At 40.1% G+C, this 19,822-nt stretch overlaps 1 protein-coding gene across 1 annotated transcript in view; it reads right to left on the minus strand.

Moving 5' to 3' along the window:
- LOC103268533 (low-density lipoprotein receptor-related protein 2-like) overlaps positions 1-19,822 on the minus strand; it is a gene marked incomplete at its 3' end in the record, with an annotated part of 150,240 nt that overhangs the window by 60,405 nt on the left and 70,013 nt on the right. Inside the window, exons 9-15 of the mRNA XM_021716584.1 lie at positions 15,959-16,069; positions 15,529-15,642; positions 14,499-14,615; positions 12,745-12,888; positions 10,005-10,124; positions 3,229-3,360; positions 665-834 (exon numbers count right to left, since the gene is read on the minus strand). Of these exons, the coding sequence (XP_021572259.1) occupies positions 665-834; positions 3,229-3,360; positions 10,005-10,124; positions 12,745-12,888; positions 14,499-14,615; positions 15,529-15,642; positions 15,959-16,069 (908 nt within the window). The remainder of the gene's footprint in view (positions 1-664; positions 835-3,228; positions 3,361-10,004; positions 10,125-12,744; positions 12,889-14,498; positions 14,616-15,528; positions 15,643-15,958; positions 16,070-19,822) is intronic.

Raw genomic sequence — 19,822 nt, forward strand, 5'->3', positions numbered from 1 at the left:
GCTGTACACACCAGCCTGAGCAACAGAGTGAGACCTCAGCTTTTAAAAAAAAAGAAGAAGAAGAAGAAGAAAATATAAGATGAAGAAACAAATGAAATCCCATAACTCTTTAGGAGTCTCTAAATTTATGTTTCAAAAATCTCCACTACATTACTCAAAGTTGAAATTAAATCCATCATACTTTCCACATAAGACAGTGTAACAAAATTTTGGCTATTAATCAAAATACTGTCAATATTTGTTACCCAGTTCTCAATTACAGTTCCATTTCGGAGATGCAGGTAAAAATCTGATTTTTATCATCCAGGAAAGCAGAATACTTTTTTCATTTTAAGTGATCAAGTTTCAAAAATTACTACCAAATATCTATCCAGTTTTGAAAGAATGTCTACTATTTCTTTTAATTAGGCTTTTGGACTCCATTTCGAATAAAATTAAAAGTTGCTCAAGGCTAATCCATATAATAGACTGCTTTGTTTAATAGGTCACATGTAATAGTATAGCATGGAAAAGGTGCTGATTAACATAAAATATCTCAAGAGCCTTTTTTGTTAGAAAACAAAGGAACTTTTCCCTCTACTCCCCCAAAAATGAAAAGCTATCAACACTTAGTGCTTGGGGTCCTATTCAGCTCCCAAGCTAAGCTCCTGAAATTTCTATTTACCTTATCTTGCACAACGTCTGTCCAAAAGACTCTGTGCAGGCGATAGTGGAAATCCACACCCACTGCCACTCCACGATTCTCAGACTCTATGAGGCTCCGGAAGTTTCTCCCATGAATATCACCAATTAGCAAATCCCGACCATTGGAGAAGATGATGGAGCCCTCACCAACTAAATGGGAAGAGGGAAGGCATTACCACTCCTTCAGGTGAACAAGGATGGGGAAGTAACCTACCACTAACAAGCTTTCTCATACTATCATCTACATCATCTTACCTGAGTTTAACATAAACTTCTGAGACAAACAGGGAGCTATCATACTACCCATTTTACAGAAGGGCATATTGAGGCACAAGAATGCTTAATGGCATGTCCAAGTCACAGAACGTTAAGAAGAGTGTGGCAAGAATTCAAATGCCCTGACTGCTGGTCCAATGCCCTTTAAATGACACTGAGGAGAAAACATCAGGAATTTGAGGCTTTTAATGATAGGAGTACCTTACCTCCATGGAGTTTATGTTAATCACAGAATACATTTTAAAGATTACCAGGAAATCACTCTATGAAAAACACAGCAAGGACGGTTTCAAGTCTTCTCTGTCTATACTTATTGCAGTCTTATTTGCAAAAACAAAATATAAGAAATGATATAAAAGTCAATCAGTAGGGGACTAGTTAAATAAATTATGTATATCCAAAAAGTGAAATATTATGCCATTATTTAAAAAAAAGAATTAAAGAAGAGTTTTGTGTGCTGATAGGGAAAGCTCTTGAAAATATTGGCATTAAGCTGGGCTCGGTGGCTCAGCCTGTATTCCCGTGCCTTTGGGAGGCTGAGATGAGTGGATTGCCTAAGCCTGAGGGTTCGAGACCCGCCTGGGCAGCAAGACCTCATCTCTACAAAAAAATCAGCAGGGTGTGGTAGCGCATGCCCGTAATTCCAGCTACTTGGAAGACTGAGGCGGAAGGATCGCTGGAGCCCAGCAGGTCGAGGCTGCGGTGGCCGGGAACAGTCACTGCACTCCAGTCTGGGCGACAGAGTGGGACTCCAACTCAAAAAAAAAAAGAAAAAGAAAAGAAAAAATTGACATTAGCAAGATGCATAATTCTGTATATAGTTTTAAACCATATATGTAAAAAATAGGATACAAATATCTATATTCGTACACTCTTATATATGCATTTAAAGATCTGTAGAATTGAGGCTGGGTTTGGTGGCTTGTGCCTGTAATCCCAGTACTTTGGGAAGCTGAGGTGGGAGGATTGCTTGAGCCCAGGAGTTTGAGACCAGCTTGGACAACATAGCAAGATCTCATTTCTATCAAAAGTAAAAATATTATCCAGGCATCATGGCGTACACCTGCAGTTTCAGCTACTTGGGAAGCTGAGACAAAAGGAATGCCTGAGTCCAGGAGGTTGAGGTTGCAGTGAGCCATGATTGTGCCACTGCACTCCAGACTGGGCAACAGAGCAAGACTCTGACTCAAAACAAACAAACAAAACAGATCTCTAGAATGGAAATAAACAGAAATTATCCATGAAAAAGAAGTGGAAACCAGACAGAGGGGGACAAGAATAGAGGGAGGCATTTCACTATATACCTTCTTATAATTTAAAATTTTAAACATATGAATATATTACCTATTCAAAAATAAATAAATTGAATTGTTAAAAATCAGCTGTACCTAAAAGTTAGTACACAGCAAATCAGGTATTTCTTTGTAAAAACAACTAGAAAATGGGCCATTTGTTAATCATGGGCGCAGTTAAGTTTGGCACCAAAGGCACTTCAAAATCAAGTGTGGAATAACAATTGGAAAAGAAGAGTTGAGACCTTCTTTCCCAGAAATCCATAATGACAAAATGCCTTGAGGGGCTCGTCTTTTTTTTTAGCAGGTTTTCCCCATGACTCTTCCCTACTCTGGTATTCTTAGATTTATGCCAGAGAATACCCAGAATGAGGGCATTCACACAAATTTTAATTCCAATTTGGCATGTCCATTTGGAAACACCCTTAAACTTTGCATAAACAATGCTGAAATTATTTCTATAGATAATTGTCACCAACTTTTGAGCAAAGTAAATTAATTAAAAGTTAAATGTCCACACCATTCAAATATAGGCATAAAATTTATTTCATAATTAAAGATAGGTGAGATGATAGCCTAGACCAAAGTTAACAAACAATTCATCCACAAATTGGTCCTTAATAATCAAAGTATAAAATTAATGTTAGGCCGAGTACAGTGGCGCATATCTTGAGTCCTAGCTATTCAGGAAGCTAAAGTGTGAGGTTTGTTTGAGCCCCATAATTTGAGGCTATAGTGAGCTACAACTACACCACTGCACTCCAGCCTGGGTGACAAAGTAAGATCCTATCTCAAAGGAAGGGAGGGAGGGAGAAATTGACTCATTCTTTCTGGCAGCAGGGGCCATCCCTGATTTGTGATGATAAACAAAACCCTATCACCAGCATAAATACTGATAATTCTTTTGTCACTAGCTGTGGAAGGAAGATATTAGAAGGTTACTGTTCAGAGATACAGGTGTCTGTAATTTACTCACAGGAATCATTTGCTTTGCAATGACGTTCACGCTCCAAGATATACCCTTCTTCACAGTGGCACCGGGCATAGCCTAATAATCGGTTTTCACATTTCTGGTCACAAATTCCCCATATCTGGCAATCATCAAACTCTGCCACATAGGAAATACACATTTGTAATCATGTTTACCAACATTTCGTGAGTACCCTCTTCCCAAAAAATTCTGGATAAGATGGCCAGGAGTATGAGCTTCCCTGTGTCTAAATAATCCCTCTTTAGAGGTAGGCACAGGTTCTAGGCATATGATAACAAAATATGAATTAAAAACAAAGATCTTTATTTAAGGGAAAGGGGCATTTAAATTTTTTTTTAACTACATGAAGAATTAACTTTATAGAAGATGCTCAACACTGCTTGAATTCATAGCCCTGTGATATTGCTTTCATCTGTTCACACTGGTTTACAAAATGATAAAAATTAGGAGGTTAATGTTTCCCTTTAAAACTGTGCTTTCCAAAACAGGAGCTGCACCCCATGTGGAGCCTAAAATGTATATTTAGACTAATTTAAATTAAATTAAATTAATCATTGTTTCCCAGTCACATTTGCTACATTTCAAGTGCTCAACGGTTACACTGAACTAATAGTTACCATATGGGAGAGGAAAGATATTGAACATTGACATCATTGCAGAAAGTTCTATTAGACAGCGCTATTTAAGAATAAAGTAAGACTTGCTTTATATCTAGCCCCTCCAAGAAGCACAAATCTGTGAATAAAATAAAGTGTTTGAAAACGTCTATTTACTCAGCTGTCTTTTTGTCAAAAAATCATAATTGAAATTACATTCAAGACATGAAAAATGTATTCTACTTATTCATTAACTTATTATTCATTTGTTTAATAAGTGTTTACCGAAAGTCCCTTACATGACAGAGCTCTGTTCATTGCCAGAGAAGTCTCAATTCCTCTGTGTAAATAAGAGTTTGACATAAACAGTACATATGGGGGTAGGGAAAAAGAACACAACATATAAAAAGGATCTTTCTTGAAGACTGTAAGGGTTGAAGTGTGCAGAAATTGTCCTATCCATGGTATATTTTACTTTCCAAATCCAAGTCCAACGTCCATCCTCCTTTATCCTGTTCTTTTCCCTGGAAGAGTGACCTTCATAGCCACAGTGAATGATTCATAAGTCAATGGATGAAAATATGAGAAGAAATTTTTCATGTCTTGAAAATAATTTCAACTTCCATAGGGTTCCCATGCCCCCTGTCTTCAGGAAATTCTCAAGTAGATTAGAATTTCTGAAACCATAATGTTTTCAGGTCTAGAATTCTCCAGATTTCTAGGATCTGATTACATTTGCAGGAATTGTGTTCTACCATACCTTCTGGGTGGCCCACCATTCCATGACTCTCGAACTAGAAAAACCCAAGACGATTCTGGGATCAAGCTAATGGCTGCGGTATTCCCTCCCGACCAAACATAACAACATGAGCCAGTATATCTTTCTTTCCAAGGACTATGACTAACCAAAGAAAAGAATGATCTAGATTGACCGGGTAGAAGGTCACGTGGGCATGAATCTCTTCTGTGCCCTCACCTCAGCCCTGAGAAAACTCCACCTAAGGCTTCACCTCAGTAGGAATGAAAGTACAGGACAATCTTCCTCAAATGCCTGGAATTCACAATAGCAAAACATAAAACCAATCCAGATGCCCATCCAAAGTTGACTGGATGAAGAGAATGTGGTATATATACGTGATGGAATACTATACAGCCATAAAGAACAAAATCATGTCCTTTGCAGCAACATGGATGCAGATGCAGATCATCATTTTAAGTGAACTATCACAGAAACAAAAGTCTGAATGTTGTATGTTCTCACTCATAGAGTGGGCCCTGATCACTGGACACACAAGCCCAAAGGTGCAAACAACAGATGCTGGACACTGCCAAAGGAGGGAGGAAGAGAAAGAGACGGAGGCGAGACAGGGGGCACACAACCACACTCTGGGTACCAGGTCCACTACCTGGGGGAGAGAGGGCCCATTAGAAGTCCAAACCTCGCCTGCACACAATTTACTTATGTAGTAAATCCTCACATATACTCCACAACGCTAAAATAAAAATTTTTTGTCATGACCTCATTTTGAATGCAAGATCCATGAGACTATATCTAAGGGTCTAGAGTCACCCTGGGAGCAGGAGTTCTGATGTCAAACACAATGAAATAAAAGGTGGAGAAGTCATAACTAGGACTTCTTGGGCACAAATGCCCTTCCTATCACCTGCATTGCAAGTGCTTTAAGAATTCGAATAAACGTATAAAATCTATTACTTTTAGCGACTGAATAAAATTGTATCCTTTAGATCACTATGGAGAAATATGAAGACTCTTTAATATCCACCCTCAGCCAAAGTGAAGACAAGAAAACAAACGTAGAATTGAGGATTTACACAACAGTAAAAAAAATAACAGAAACTACGTAAAACACTGAAACACCACGTTATAATCCACCTCCCAACCCAGTTTGTATCTGTTTTACTTTCCTTTTTATTCTCTGTCTCCTCCTACCAACAAATACTGCTTTGAAAATAATTCAAAACCTCCTTTTTAGCTTAGACCCCCTTAGACACCCTCTGATCCATCTGGCTGTGTGAAACCCCACCATGCTGAATGACCTCCCTGCCCTCACTCTGCACCACGATGTCATTCTGTCAACAAACAGCATGTCCTGTCAATCAGAAACAATGAGCCCAGTAAACTGCTTCAGCAAGATGCAGGGGCTCCACCGCCAGGTCAAAACTACCAGAGGCCAATGAATGGTAGAAAGACACAAGATTTCGTGTCAGGATTATTCAATGTTATTCTTGATTACCACCGAGGTATTCACTGTGGAGCCATGTCCAAGATAACAAATGTGGCATACATTTCTAAAACCTAAAGCCTCTGTAATGAGTCAACCAGGCAGAGGGTTACAGATATACAGGCAGCATTTGTTGAATTGAAATGCTTGAGAGAGCAAATCAAAACAACAATTTCCCTAAAATTTTAGCTTGGCTGAAACAAGTATAACTAGTTTCATAATGTCATGTATTTAAAGAGCTATCTTTACAAAGACAGAAAATATGGTCTTCTTTGGCACAAGTGTGAAATAAATGTGAACTCAGCTTCAAAAGTTAGGGGCAAATGACAAATTCTTGAAGGGTAGAGAAGGTCACAGAAAAGGTCTCTACAGATGGCAGAGGGCCTCATATTCACAAAGGTCCTCAAATGTAGACATTTGAGATTATCTCCAAATGAGGGTGTCTGCACTAAAGTCCCAGAAATGTACTGAGGGATTGAAAGAAAGTGTCTGTTGTGGAACTTAAAACTAGCGCCTCGGTATTGGCCCACACTACCTCCAATATGTTATATAAACTGAATATGATCTCTAAAACCTGAAATTATTTTGTGCACAGCATAAATTGTGATCTTTTTGTGTTATATTCATTAATAGGTCAAATGTAAATTTTTAAAAACAAGAACCTTGTTATCACAGCCTTTCACTCCTTAAGGAGTTGCAAAACTTGAAGTGACCTGAACCTCTGAAGTTTAAGAAGTCCTAGACACTCAGACACAGAACCCACCAGGGACGGTGGCTCTCATCTATAATCCCAGCACATTGGGAGGCTGAGGTGAGAGGACCGCCTAAGCTCACAGGTTCAAGACCAGCCTGGGCAACTTGGCAAGACCTCATCTCTACAATAAATCAAGAAAAATTAGCTGGGCATGGTGAAACATGCCTGTAGTTCCAGCTACTTGGAAGGCTGAGGTGGGGATCACCTGAGACCAGCGGGTGGAGGCTGCGGTGACCGTGACCATGCCACTGTACTCCAACCTGGGTGATGGGGTAAGACTCCAACTCAAAAAAAAGTAAAAAAAGAAACAGTACCCAAGGCTCATCATAGACTTCCATATTGTAAAAGATGGAAAAAGTGTTATCTGGGCTCTAGGGTGAAAAGAAAGACTGAGAACAGGTTGTGGGGTATCAACAAGACTGAACTAGGGATTCTGAAAGAACAAATCACTTTTACTGAAAAGACTTCATGGCCTACCAAGTTTCAACTCTAAGACTGCTCTGTCCCAAACTCCTCTTTGGGGGCTAAGAAACAAAAACGAGAGAACAGCTGACGTAATACTGAGAATGTGGCTTCTGGTATTTCTATTGAAATTCCTTTTCTACTAAGAGAAAAGGAAAATGCCTAAAGAACGAAAAAGCTGGAGATGGGATTGGCAGCTGGGTGGCAATAAAGGGGGACAGAGGAGCCTGACATTTGCTAAAGACAAAGGAGCAGTCTCACACCCCTAGAAGAGCACCACCCTGGACAAAGGGAGGCTGCCTGGCAGGGATGCCAAGAAACAGACAGGGCTTCCAAAGTCAGAAAGCCACCTAACAAGTAAGGACACTCCTGTGAAACGTACTTGTAAATTACTTGAATGCATCCCCAGTATAATGACTATTATAACGGTAGTGATAATAATAAAACACAAAAAGTGTCCTGCAATCTTGTTTAAGGCCAGTTGCACATCATAATGTTTTATTTATAAAATGTTTCAAAACAATTAGAAATTGGGGGAAGCTTTTCTTAAATAATTCAGAGCTCTCTCTGAGTTTCCAGGATCTCTCAGGTTGACAGTGACGTGTAAGTCACTTGATCTTAATGCACTTTGTCAAATACAGTTACTTAAGAGGAGCAATTAGATTTGGGGAAAACTTTGGGACATAGTCTTGATATTAAAAACCTAGCAGTGCCTACCTTGACAACACCACGAAGATAACTTCAATTGGATTGCTTTACTGGATATAAAACTCCAGTTTTTTCTTGGCATATGAGGATAAGTAAGCCCCACTATTATAATTCTCAGTAATACTGAGGAACAGACTTTCTCAAGAATTCCAAGTTTACTTTGCAAACCAGAGTTTATTCCTGGGGTCAAGAGGTTTTTATGGTCATGAGTAATTATTAAGATCAGTCATATTCAACAAAGTATAATTACATTGGAAGCCATGAGCTAAGACTAAAGATTGAATCACTTCATAACGTTTATTGAAAGTATTTTTTTGCCAAATTATGTTAATATTTCAGAAATTATTTCTTACGCAAGTCATGTTTATTTTTTATCCCGAAAGCCTTATAAAAAAAAAACCCTCAAATTTCTCAGGAATATCAAAAGAACACAAATGTCCTGGGAAGATTCTGAATCATCTATCTCTTGAAGATCCACAGATGACTACCAAGCTTAATTTTCATGAATAGCTTCAGTTGCCTTCCAGATGCCTTTTCCCAATACAGTAAAAACCAAGTTGTTTTTAAAACCTCTGTGGTCACTTTCTGTGTATATGTTTGTTGTTCATGCATCGCAAATCAGAAACAAATAAAAGAAATCAGGGGATTAAAAATTCACTGTGACCTAAAAATTGACCTTCCATACAACCCTGCAATTCCCCTACTGGGAATATACCCAGAGTAATTCAAATTACTCTATAAAAAAGATACCTGCACTTGTGTGTTTATTGCAGAATTATTCACAATAGCAAAAACATGCAACCAATCGTGCTGCCCATTGAAAGAGGAATGAATTTTTTTTAATGTGGTACATATACATGATGGAATATTACACAGTCATAAAGAAGGACAAAATTATGAACTTCACAGCAACTTAGATCGACTTAGTCTATAATACTAACTTATCTATCACAGAAACAAAGAACTGAGTATCACACGTTCTTACTCATAAGTGAACCTTGAACAATTATTGTAATACCATAAGAAAAGAATTGGCAGTAGCGGGAAACTGTGAGGGGTGGGGGAGGCGGGATTGGCAGTAGTGGGAATCTGCTGGGGGGGACATACCTCATCAGCAAGGGTACCTGCATAATGAACATTTGTACATCTAACCCTGAATTGAACCCCACAACTTTAAAATAATTTTTTAAAATTCATTGTTCAAATCCTAAGAAAATGAAAACTGATGATACCTGATCATGTCTAGTTCACCCATCATAAGGACCCCTCCTAATCACAGTGAGATATAAAACTGGCACCAAAATCAAAGTCTTCCAGCAAAAGAAATCATTTTTATAAGTCAGATGGGAGAGATGTGGGGAAATATTTGGTGCAATGGTGTCAAGTTCAATATCAACCACTGGAAGCATCATGATAAAGAATTTGCTCATCTTAAATGCTAGTTCCAAGTAGAGGTAAAAATCAATGGAATGAACAGCCAGCACAGCATGGGCAGTGACCCTTCAGTGGAGTCACCTGAGCAGTGACCCAGTGATCCACTGCTGTGTCAGGAGACAACTCTTTTGCTGCTGGGTACTGGAGATATTTGCACATTTGGAAAAGAGGCCAGGGGAACAAGGTAGGGGTGCTTGATGGGCTCAATGCGACAGCTACCTACCAATCTCATGGAAGTATTAATATTGAATAACCAGTATGGTCACCCCAACCTTAATTCCAAATGCTTACCAAAAAAAACACAAAAGAACCACTTCCATCATCAGATAGTGGATAGGTTCATGCTGCTAGTCAACTCACTCATCAGTGAACCACTCTTTTGCCGTGTGCACCACGCAAAAGCTCCTCCAAGTTAAAGCTTCCTGTTTTCAGGTTTTCAGTGAGGACTGTGTTGTTCTTTGTTATGACAGACCAACACCCCTATCCACAAAACTTCTTAATGCCAGAGATCATGGAAGCCATCGTGCTCTAAGATGAAAACCAGTGGCCCCGCCTGTCACTTACCAACACAGGTTCGGCTGTCATTGTGGTTGATGATATAACCTTGAGGACAATAACACGCCCCTCCATATGGCGTACTGCGGCATTGGTACTCACAGCTCAAGGCAGAACACATAGTCGTGTCTAAACAGAGAAAAGAATTTTGTGAAACGAATGATGAATCTGGACAAGATTGATTCACGGAGTGGCTTTTTTTCAGTAAGTAAAAGTCAAGTAATCATGCAATAAAGGTACAGAAAAATCTCACATCATTCAAACCTTACTGTAATATTATGTAATAAAAGCTCAATCCACGTTTTTTAAAGTCCTTTTTATAGTTATAACTTATGTGAAAGTACAAGTCATTATAAGTGTTATTTATGAAAATAATCAGGCCATAGGTCTACCTTTACATCTAAAAAAGGCTAAGAACGTCCAAGTGACTGGACCAAGAATATATCCTAAAAATTTTAATTGTGCTTAGCTTCAAGTGATGAAATTTCAGGTCATTATATATTTTTTTTCTGTCAATTCTTATTTTCTAACTTGCACTAGGACTACATATCTCTTGTTAATTGCTTAAGAGACTCCCACGTGAAATTGGGGGGTGGGGGTGAATTTTTTTTATTTTATTTTGAGTCCTAGTCTCACTCTTGTCGCCCAGGCTGGAGTGCAGCGGCACACTCACAGCCACAGCAGCATCAACCTGCTGGGCTTAGGTGATCCTTCTGCCTCAGCCTTCCAAGTAACTGGAACTGCAGACGCACGCCACCATGCCAAGCTAGTTTTTGTGATTTATTGTAGCAATGTGGTCTCACCAAGTTGCTCAGGCTGGTCTCGAACCCCCAAGCTCAGGCAATCTTCTCACCCCAGCCTCCCAAAGTGCTGGGATTACAGGCTGAGCCACTATGCCCAGCTGAGGGGGTGAAATATTATGTACAAGTTTTGTCAAGAAAACAAAAAATAGCTTTGAGATTACAGTTACATGGACACTTCCAGGCAACCTAATTTAGTTAGAGAGTATACTACTGATGAAATCAGGGTCATAAATAGGATTCTTTTACAGGACAGTCAACTGTCCACAGAGTTGATGGCTGGTGGTAGCAGAAATATTCTACAGTCACAATAAATGAGAAAAAACTTAATTCCAGTTAGTTTATTTATAAATAAGTGTGGTCATGTAAGCCAACACTGTGCATGGCCAATTCACTTTCACTACTGAAGAGTAACTCAAAGAAGATAACCCAGAAACCAGAAGCTTTAAAAAAGCGGGGGGGTGCCGGGTTCGGTGGCTCAGCCTGTAATCCCGCGCTTTGGGAGGTTGAAGTGAGTGGATTGCCTGAGCCTGCGAGTTTGAGACCCGCCTGGACAACTTGGCAAGACCTCATCTCTACAATAAATCAAAAAATCAGCCGGGCGTGGTAGCACATGCCTGTAATTCCGGCTACTGGAAGGCTGAGGCAGAAGGATCGCCGGAGCCCAGCAGTCGAGGCTGTGGTGGCTGGGAGCGGCCACTGCACTCCAGTCTGGGTGAAAGAGTGAGACTCCAACTAAAAAAAAATAAAAATAAAAAATAAAATAAAAGTATAGCCAGACAAGACCTTTTTCCATAAGTATAAGCCAGGAAACAAAACCTCCAGAACACCTTTAGGGTCATCTAAATTGCCACTGAAACAATTCCTCCTGTGTGTTGGGGGTTGGGGGTTGGGAGGGATTACCAAAAATTTTTTTAAACTCTTTCCCTTCAAGAGATAGAGTCTATTTCTTCTATCCATTCTGGACTTGGTGAAATGTCTTGCTTTGGACAATAAGACTTGAATGAACATGACATCATTTGAGCCTTAAAAGGGCTTGAGCACTAGGGTTTGCCCTTACCACCACTGTGTAATCAAGTCTGGGCTAGCCCAAGTTTTTTTTTGTTTTTTTTTTTAATTGGAGTCTCACTCTGTCACCCAGACTGGAGTGCAGTGGCCGCTCCCAGCCACCGCAGCCTCGACCTGCTGGGCGCCAGCGATCCTTCTGCCTCAGCCTTCCAAGTAGCCGGAATTACAGGCGCGCGCTACCACGCCCGGCTAATTTTTTTTTGACTTATTGTAGAGATGAGGTCTCACCAAGTTGCCCAGGCAGGTCACGAACCCGCGGGCTCAGGCAATCCACTCAGCTCGGCCTCCCAAAGTGCTGGGATTACAGGCTAAGCCACGGAGCCTGGTCAAAGGCAGTGACTTGAAAGAATCTTTTTTTTTTCTTTTTGAGTTGGAGTCTCACTCTGTCGCCCAGACTGAAGTGCAGTGGCCGCTCCTGGCCACCGCAGCCTCAACCTGCTGGGCTCCAGCGATCCTTCCGCCTCAGCCTTCCAAGTAGCTGGAACTACAGGCACGCACTACCACGCCCGGCTAATTTTTGATTTATTGTAGAGATGAGGTCTCGCTAAGTTGCCCAGGCGGGTCTCGAACCCGCGGGCTCAGGCAATTCACTCACCTCAGCCTCCCAAGGCGCGGGATTACAGGCTGAGCCACCGAGCCCAGCTCTAGCCCAAGCTTTTATTGCAACATCCTGCCATATGATTGAGCTGGTATAGACCAGAGGAACTACCTAGCCAACTCACAGAATTTTAAGAAATAAATGTTTTTTGGTTTAAGCCACTAAGTCTTGGAGTAGTTTGCAATGCAAACGCCAGCCAATATGCTCTGCATTTGAGAATCTGTTCTAGAAAAAAAAAAAAAATAAGTATCTGAAAGCTATCCAAATAAATTTACATACTCACCACAATATTTTCCGGTAGTGGTACTGTTTTCATCCTCTCCTCCTGGGCAATCACTATTCCCATTACAAACATTATAAATTGAGATGCATTGTCCAGAGTTTGGGCAAGCCCATTGTCTTGGAGGACATTTCTGAACATTGCTTTCTGTGAGGGGAAAAAAATATGTATATATATATATTTATACAGAGAGAGAGAGAGAAGAGAGCACACAAGAGCATGTGTTACTAGCCACATGAAAAGCAGAGCCAGCTCTTTTTTAATCAGTGGCTAAGAGAGCATATAGACCAAGTTAAACCACAGAAATCTACAAGTAATCTATATTTTACAATAAAACAGTAGTTTCTAACTCTACCACTAGCCTTGTATTGAGATCTAAGGAATGGCATAATGGAATTATTCCACTTTTTCTGGAGGGGGCAGGCTCCAGCCAGGTTAAAAGAATACGAAGCAAATCTAGGCTTGAATTATCAATAAACTAGATTCATAACTCCTTATTAAAAGATGCAGTTATTTATTCCTGAATTATAGAACTAAGGCCATCAAGGTAACTCCAGGATTCCTGAGTTTGTGTTTGAGTTGTTTGATTTGTTTTATTTAATGAAATATCAATAGTATAAGAAAAACCAGGGCAGAGCACAGTGGCTCATGCCTGTAATCCCAGCACTTTGGGAGACCGAGGTGAGAGGCTTGCTTGAGACCAGGAGTTCGAGACCAGCCTGGATAACACAGCGAGACTTCACCTCTACAAAATTTTTTTAAAAAGATTAGCTGGGCATGAGTGGTATGTGCCTGTAGTCCCAGCTACTCCAGAGGCTGAGGCAGAATGATCGCCTGAACTCAGAAGGTCAAGGCTGCAGTAAGCCATGAGAGTACCACTGCACTCCAGCCTGGGCAACGGAGGGAGATCTTGACTTAAAAAAGAAAAAAATATATAACCCAAATGTAGGAAGACTACTTCCTGGAACATGAAAGCACAAAGCCAGTGGATGTCTCCAGAACAGGCTTCTTTATTAAATCTGGGATTGGAAATGGTGCAGGTAACTTGATTTAGGGTGTTAGTAACTTCTGCACTATTTTAGGCACTGCTGATACCAGCAGGCTGAAGGCGTGAATGTCACTGGCACATTCCTTCTCACAGAATCTTCTCACACACTTCCCTGGCTAACCTGAATCTACCAAGCCCTAGCTCCATCCCTCATGTTCCTAATGTGGTCTCTCACCACTGGATGTCAGTGGATCATCAGGAAACCAGAATTTGAAAACAACAACCCAAAAAAACCCAAAAAACCAAAACCACATGCCTGAATTGTTACCAAGGTTCAGAGTTGTTTTTTAAGGTTGTAACATCTAAAACAATCACATTTCCCCCTCTATTTTTCCTCCTTCGCCAGCCTACTACTTTTGCATAGGTTAATCCAGTTAAAATAGGGAGTCTGAAAGCAGGAAAGTCTGAGTGGGATATAGGGGAAAGTCTGAGTGGGATATAGAACGGGGGAAGACTGTCCTGCCTATTTTGTCTTAAGGAGAACATTATAATTTAATCTATATTTGAGTTCTGAGTCTTTTTAGAAAAAGCAAGTAGAGTCACCTCCTTCTTCCCCAACCACTAAGTGCCTAAGCAACTCTTTTAAACTTTAGCCAGTCCTGAGCCCTGCCTGTCATACGAAATTTCTAAAAAGGAAAAGGAGGCAAAACAAGTTCTGGAAAACAATTTAAGAAAACGCTTTTCCTTAAGAATCCCTTCCCCTCCTTACCACATCCATCTTCATCTCCATTATCTTTACAATCGTCCTCTCCATCACAAACCCAGTTTTGATGGATGCAATGGCCATTGGGGCAAGTGAACTGGTTACCACTGCAGGTTGGGTAGTCTGGAAGAAAGCAACAGCTGTACTCCAAAGACACAAATCACATGGAAAAAATCAAAGGGCTTACCTCACTGCCTAAACACAACTCCTAGAAACTGAAATTTCAGCCGGGCTCAGTGGCTCAGCCTGTAATCCCAGCGCTTTGGGAGGCCGAGGTGAGTGAATTGCCTGAGCCTGTGGGTTCAAGACCCCCCGGGCAACTTGGCAAGACCTCATCTCTACAATTAATCAAAAAAATTAGCCGGGCGTGGTAGTGCGCGCCTGTAGTTCCAGCCACTTGGAAGGCTGAGGCAGAAGGATTGCCGGAGCCCAGCAGGTCGAGGCTGCAGTGGCCGGGAGCAGCCACTGCACTCCAGTCTAGGCGACAGAGTGAGACTCCAACTCAAAAAAACAACAACAACAACAACAAAAACAACAAAAAAAGAAAGATATGAGTCAAAAGGTGACGACAATCAGAGGGGTAGTTTGCATTGCGGGTAACAGCATGGAAGTAAAAGAGGGGTCAGAGTGAAGTGGTTCCAAAGTAAAGAGGAGCGTTAGAACCACTACTACTAGGGAACTTCCTTTCCCTTTCAAGCCCTTCTCACTCAACTATCAAGGTTATCAGGCCCATTCCTGAGGTATGGGTAATTTGAGAGTTCAGTGATACAATAGACCCTGCACCCTTGGAGCCTAAGGAAAGAATGCAAAACTGTCCATCAATAACCCTTCAACTCTACACAGAACCCTAGAAGATAAAGGAGCCCGGGTCCAGCAACACACCGTGAAGGCTTGTCCCATGGCCCCTAAATCATCTTCTGGCTCCATCTGCCATCAACCATAGATACTCTTTTCTTTGAGAAAAGCGGTACATTGGTAGAAAAACAAAACAAAAACACTCCTAACAATATGACCCCGAATAAAGAGATCACCGTACTGCAAGCATGTTCATCACTGCCATCTTGACAATCATTGTCATGGTCGCAGACATAGGTGTTAGGGATACACTCTCCACTGCCACATGAAAACTCGTTTTGCAAGCACACTTCAGCTGGAACACAAGGTTAACAAGGGAAAGAAAATAAAGAATTTAATTCCACTGTAGCCATGTAATCTCACAGGACTCTTATTAGGCGGTGGTGCACTGGTAAATGTTTAGCAACCAGTTTCTAGGAACAGAAAGGCCCTGGTTTGAAGTGTTTGCCAATTTCCAGTGTGTCAATACTCACACCAACAGCTGACTTCAAACTACCAACATGAATTCACAGAACATGAACTCGGGAAGAGATGCACAACATGATTGGCTATCTCAAGTCATTATAAACCAGCTTCAGCATACCACCACACAACTCGAGCACATTACTTACTACAGTTGATTTCATCAGAGTAGTCCCTGCAATCAATCTTCCAATCACACCTCTGAGTAGTGTTATAGCAGGCTCCATTGGCACAAGTATGCTGCTCACATGCTGGGTAGTCTATATTTTTTTTTTAAATGGAAACATTAAACAAACATTAAATTTCCTTCAGCAAACATTTCTTGACTGACTACTATATGCAAGGCACAAAATGCTGAGCCTATATATTGGTACCCAAAAGAGATATGACCCCCCGGCTGTATGGAGATGACATTTGAATAGGGGAGAGAGACATTAATCAATTAACGATACAAATGACAAATTACAAACTGGGTTAAGTGCTAATGTGGAAGGTACAGAGGGCTGTGCGAATGTACGGAAGGGGGATTTGGGAGCTCAGGGAAGTCTCCCCCAAAGTGACTTTTGAGCTGAATGTTGAAGAATGAGAAAGAATTTAACTTGCTTCAAAATGGAAACTTCTTTTACATAATGCAAATAATGTCCAGGAAACTAATTTACTACTACACATGCTTTGGAAATGAGTGGCCATTTCTTTCACTGGAGGATTGAAGAAAGAAAACAGGTCTGGGGTACCACTCAGTAACTATTCACTCACACTCGCTATGTATCACTTAAGGAAATAAGCATATTTGCATAATCTACTGCACAGGTAGATGGGCCTAAAAAAACACATCTAGTAAAGCATTTTTAAAAGCATAATACGCTCTACAAGCACCAAATTATCGTTGTCACATTATGTCCATATGGTCACCTCACGACTATTATCTGGACCTGGTTTTTTAGTTCACAGCAGAAAATCAGGATGACGCTTGTAGGAATAACATGCTTCCTGTCCCTCCTTTGCTTCCCCAGACTCATGTGCCTCATGACTTCTAAACGTAGGCTTTATTCTGTTGGCTGTTTATCTGTCTCCCCTATGATGTAATGACACCCCCTGAGGTCAAGGATCCTGTCTCACTCATTTTAGAATCCCCAGCACTTAGTACAGGGCCTGAGACATTACTTACTGTGCTCAAGAAATTTTTGATATTGCTATTGAGTTATTTATCACAGGTGAGATATTTTGAACTTCTGCCTTTCATATACTTCTCTGCTCACAAGTGTGATTTCATCCTTAGTCTATTTTTTTCATTAAAGATTGTCTTCATGGTGATTCTCAAGTTATAGTCAAATTTCTTTTTAACCAAAGAAAAGGTATGCCTTATTTAAAATTTCAAAGACCAGATACCACAGCCTCACTCTGAGTCTCAATTTTGCATTTAAGAACCCGATTTGAGATTTTACAGACGTACAAAAATATTTCAGATAATTCTTTAGTTTCAAAGTCTTTTCAATCAGAAATAGTGTACAAAATTCTGTGCCGAAACCGTATTAAAACTTGTGCCATGATAACAACTCACACTTTTTAAAAGATGAGTTCTCAAATTTTTCTTCATTTTTCATAAAGGGAAGGAATAAGCCTAAATCTTTCTCATCTCCAGAAATTCAAAATCAGTTTATTGTGTCCTTATATACCTAAATTGCCAAAGTTACATATGGTTAATCATATGTTAAAAATGAAAAGCATTTTTAAATAGCTGATTAAAATTTTAAATTTTTCTGACTTTATTTTGTTTTTAATAGTCCAAAAATGAGTCAATGCTTAGAGTTACTGCTGTCTTTTCACCGTTGAGACAGTGTACCTTACAAATGTGCCTTCAAATGGGTCACACAACTGTTTATTAATTCTCCCTTCAAGAGATACAAAAGGCCAAATGAGACCCACAAGCAATCCCCTTGCCCCTGTGCCAGATAGCTCTTAGAGACTGTGTATTATCCAGCTTTTTAAGAGCAGCAGCAAGCCAGAAAAAAAAAAATCATGGAAAATCCAGCTCTTTGCAACAGATAAGCTACATGTCAGGAAGAAAATTTATTTGGGCTTGAACTGTGGCTACCTCATTTAAAGTGATTATTGTACACACGAGGGATCTGGGATAAGTCAGAGCTAGATGGATCTCTTGTTTTCCCCATCCTGCTTTTTGAAAGCCAGTGCCATAAAATTGAAAGGGGAAGAACTAAAACAGTCTCCACTGACATGACTAAAAGTTTACTGACACGGCTCATTCTCTGTCCCCAACAAACAACTAGAGCAGCTTGACACCATCAAGGAGAGTATTGTGATGGCCAGAGGTCAGCAGTTCGACACACAGAATGAGGAACGAACAGCTTTCTCATCTCCATCCACACTGATAACGAATCTCTCTCAATCAGCAGAGGACCCCCTCAACTCCTGCACACCTTCAGATCTCGAGTGCACAGTTAACCTGAGATGTATGCTCAGAGGAAAGATTGCACAGAATTCCCAAGCCCTACTAAACACTAAAAATGTTTGGAAATCTGTTTCCAGATGGTTTTCCCCCTGTGGAGACCCACACAGAGAAAACAGGTCCAAATTGTTCACACTGACCAAAGAAAGAAATGAATGGCTTCTATTTCCCTTGCTAGCGTCATTCTACCCCAGAAAACAAGTCCCAATCATTTGAGCTTCCAACTGCAAGATATTTAGTCTTATTTTTTGGTTTATTTTCTTGGCAAGCCTGAGTCTAACCTCATAAACATTTTCCCATAGAGCAAATCCTTTGTGCTGCTGGAAAGTCCTGCAAGATTTCAAGCATAAGGAAAGCACAAATGAGAGGACACCATATGCAAGAACACCAAGGAAACTCTTCCTTCTGAGTTTTGTTTTAATGGAAAGATCAACAAGTACCTATTAACTGAACCCCAGTCCTTTAAGGCTTATCTAACACAAAAATGTGAGAATGCCCTTTCACACACCACTCCTTCTTTACTTTCTCCTGGTTCCAAATGATACATGTTCAAGTTTTTTCCCCAAAAATATGCATATACAATTTTTACCTTTTTTTTTTTTTTGCTGCTAATGACTTGATTTAGAGAAGGAATTTCCATGCTATACTTCTATTTGCATAATCAGGGAGAAAGCTGTAGCGATGTAAGTTTGAGGAACTTGTAGACCCAGAATGGAAATCATTTCCCGCAGATAAAGATACAAAAATAAGCCACTATTCTTTATTAAATTGGCAGGAAGATTGTAAGTTATTCCCACAATTTGACAAAATGGCCAAAAAAGAACATGGAAAACAAATTATTATAAAGAAAGAGAGGTCATCTTAAAGGTAGATTTGGAAGAGGCCAGGAGGAGGGTTAGGAATCAGAAGTTATGTTCACTATCTCCTAAAGTCCAATACACACCAGTACACAATATATTCATGTAACAAACATGCACCCCTTGAAAAGAACATAAAAATATTTTTCAAAAATAAAATAAAATTATGGACTTTTAAAAAGGTAGATTAAGAAACTTAAGCTACAAATGAAAAACAGACAAGAAGTTAGTGATACAAATCCAGCACAGACACGTGGGATTTTTCAAGGTCCTAGAGTCATCCTTTGTAAGTTACTCTATGTTACTTACTCTGGCTCCAGGGCAGGATAATGCAGTTAAAGTAATGATTTGCCAGAAAAGTTTACCAGTTTTTTCACCAGCACTTTCTTGCAAGTACTACCCAAAAAATTAAATGAGCAATCTTTGTCATCAATAGCATATATTGAAAATGATATGCCAGAAACATGTTAAAGTACTCAATATGTATAAATTCACTTCATCCTTATAACAATCCCATGAGGTAGATACTATGATTATTCCCATTTTATAGATGAGGAACCTGGGGCACAGTGAGGTTAAGGAATTTGAAAAAGTACACAACTGGCAAAGCTGGAGAGTCAGAATTCAAATTCAAGCAATCTGGCTCCACAACCCATGTTACAAACCACTACAACAGATATAACAATCAT

This window comes from Carlito syrichta, unplaced genomic scaffold, assembly GCF_000164805.1.
Source record: "Carlito syrichta isolate Samal-C Ts95f unplaced genomic scaffold, Tarsius_syrichta-2.0.1 Scaffold308846, whole genome shotgun sequence".
In the NCBI taxonomy this organism is placed as follows: Eukaryota; Metazoa; Chordata; class Mammalia; order Primates; family Tarsiidae; genus Carlito; species Carlito syrichta.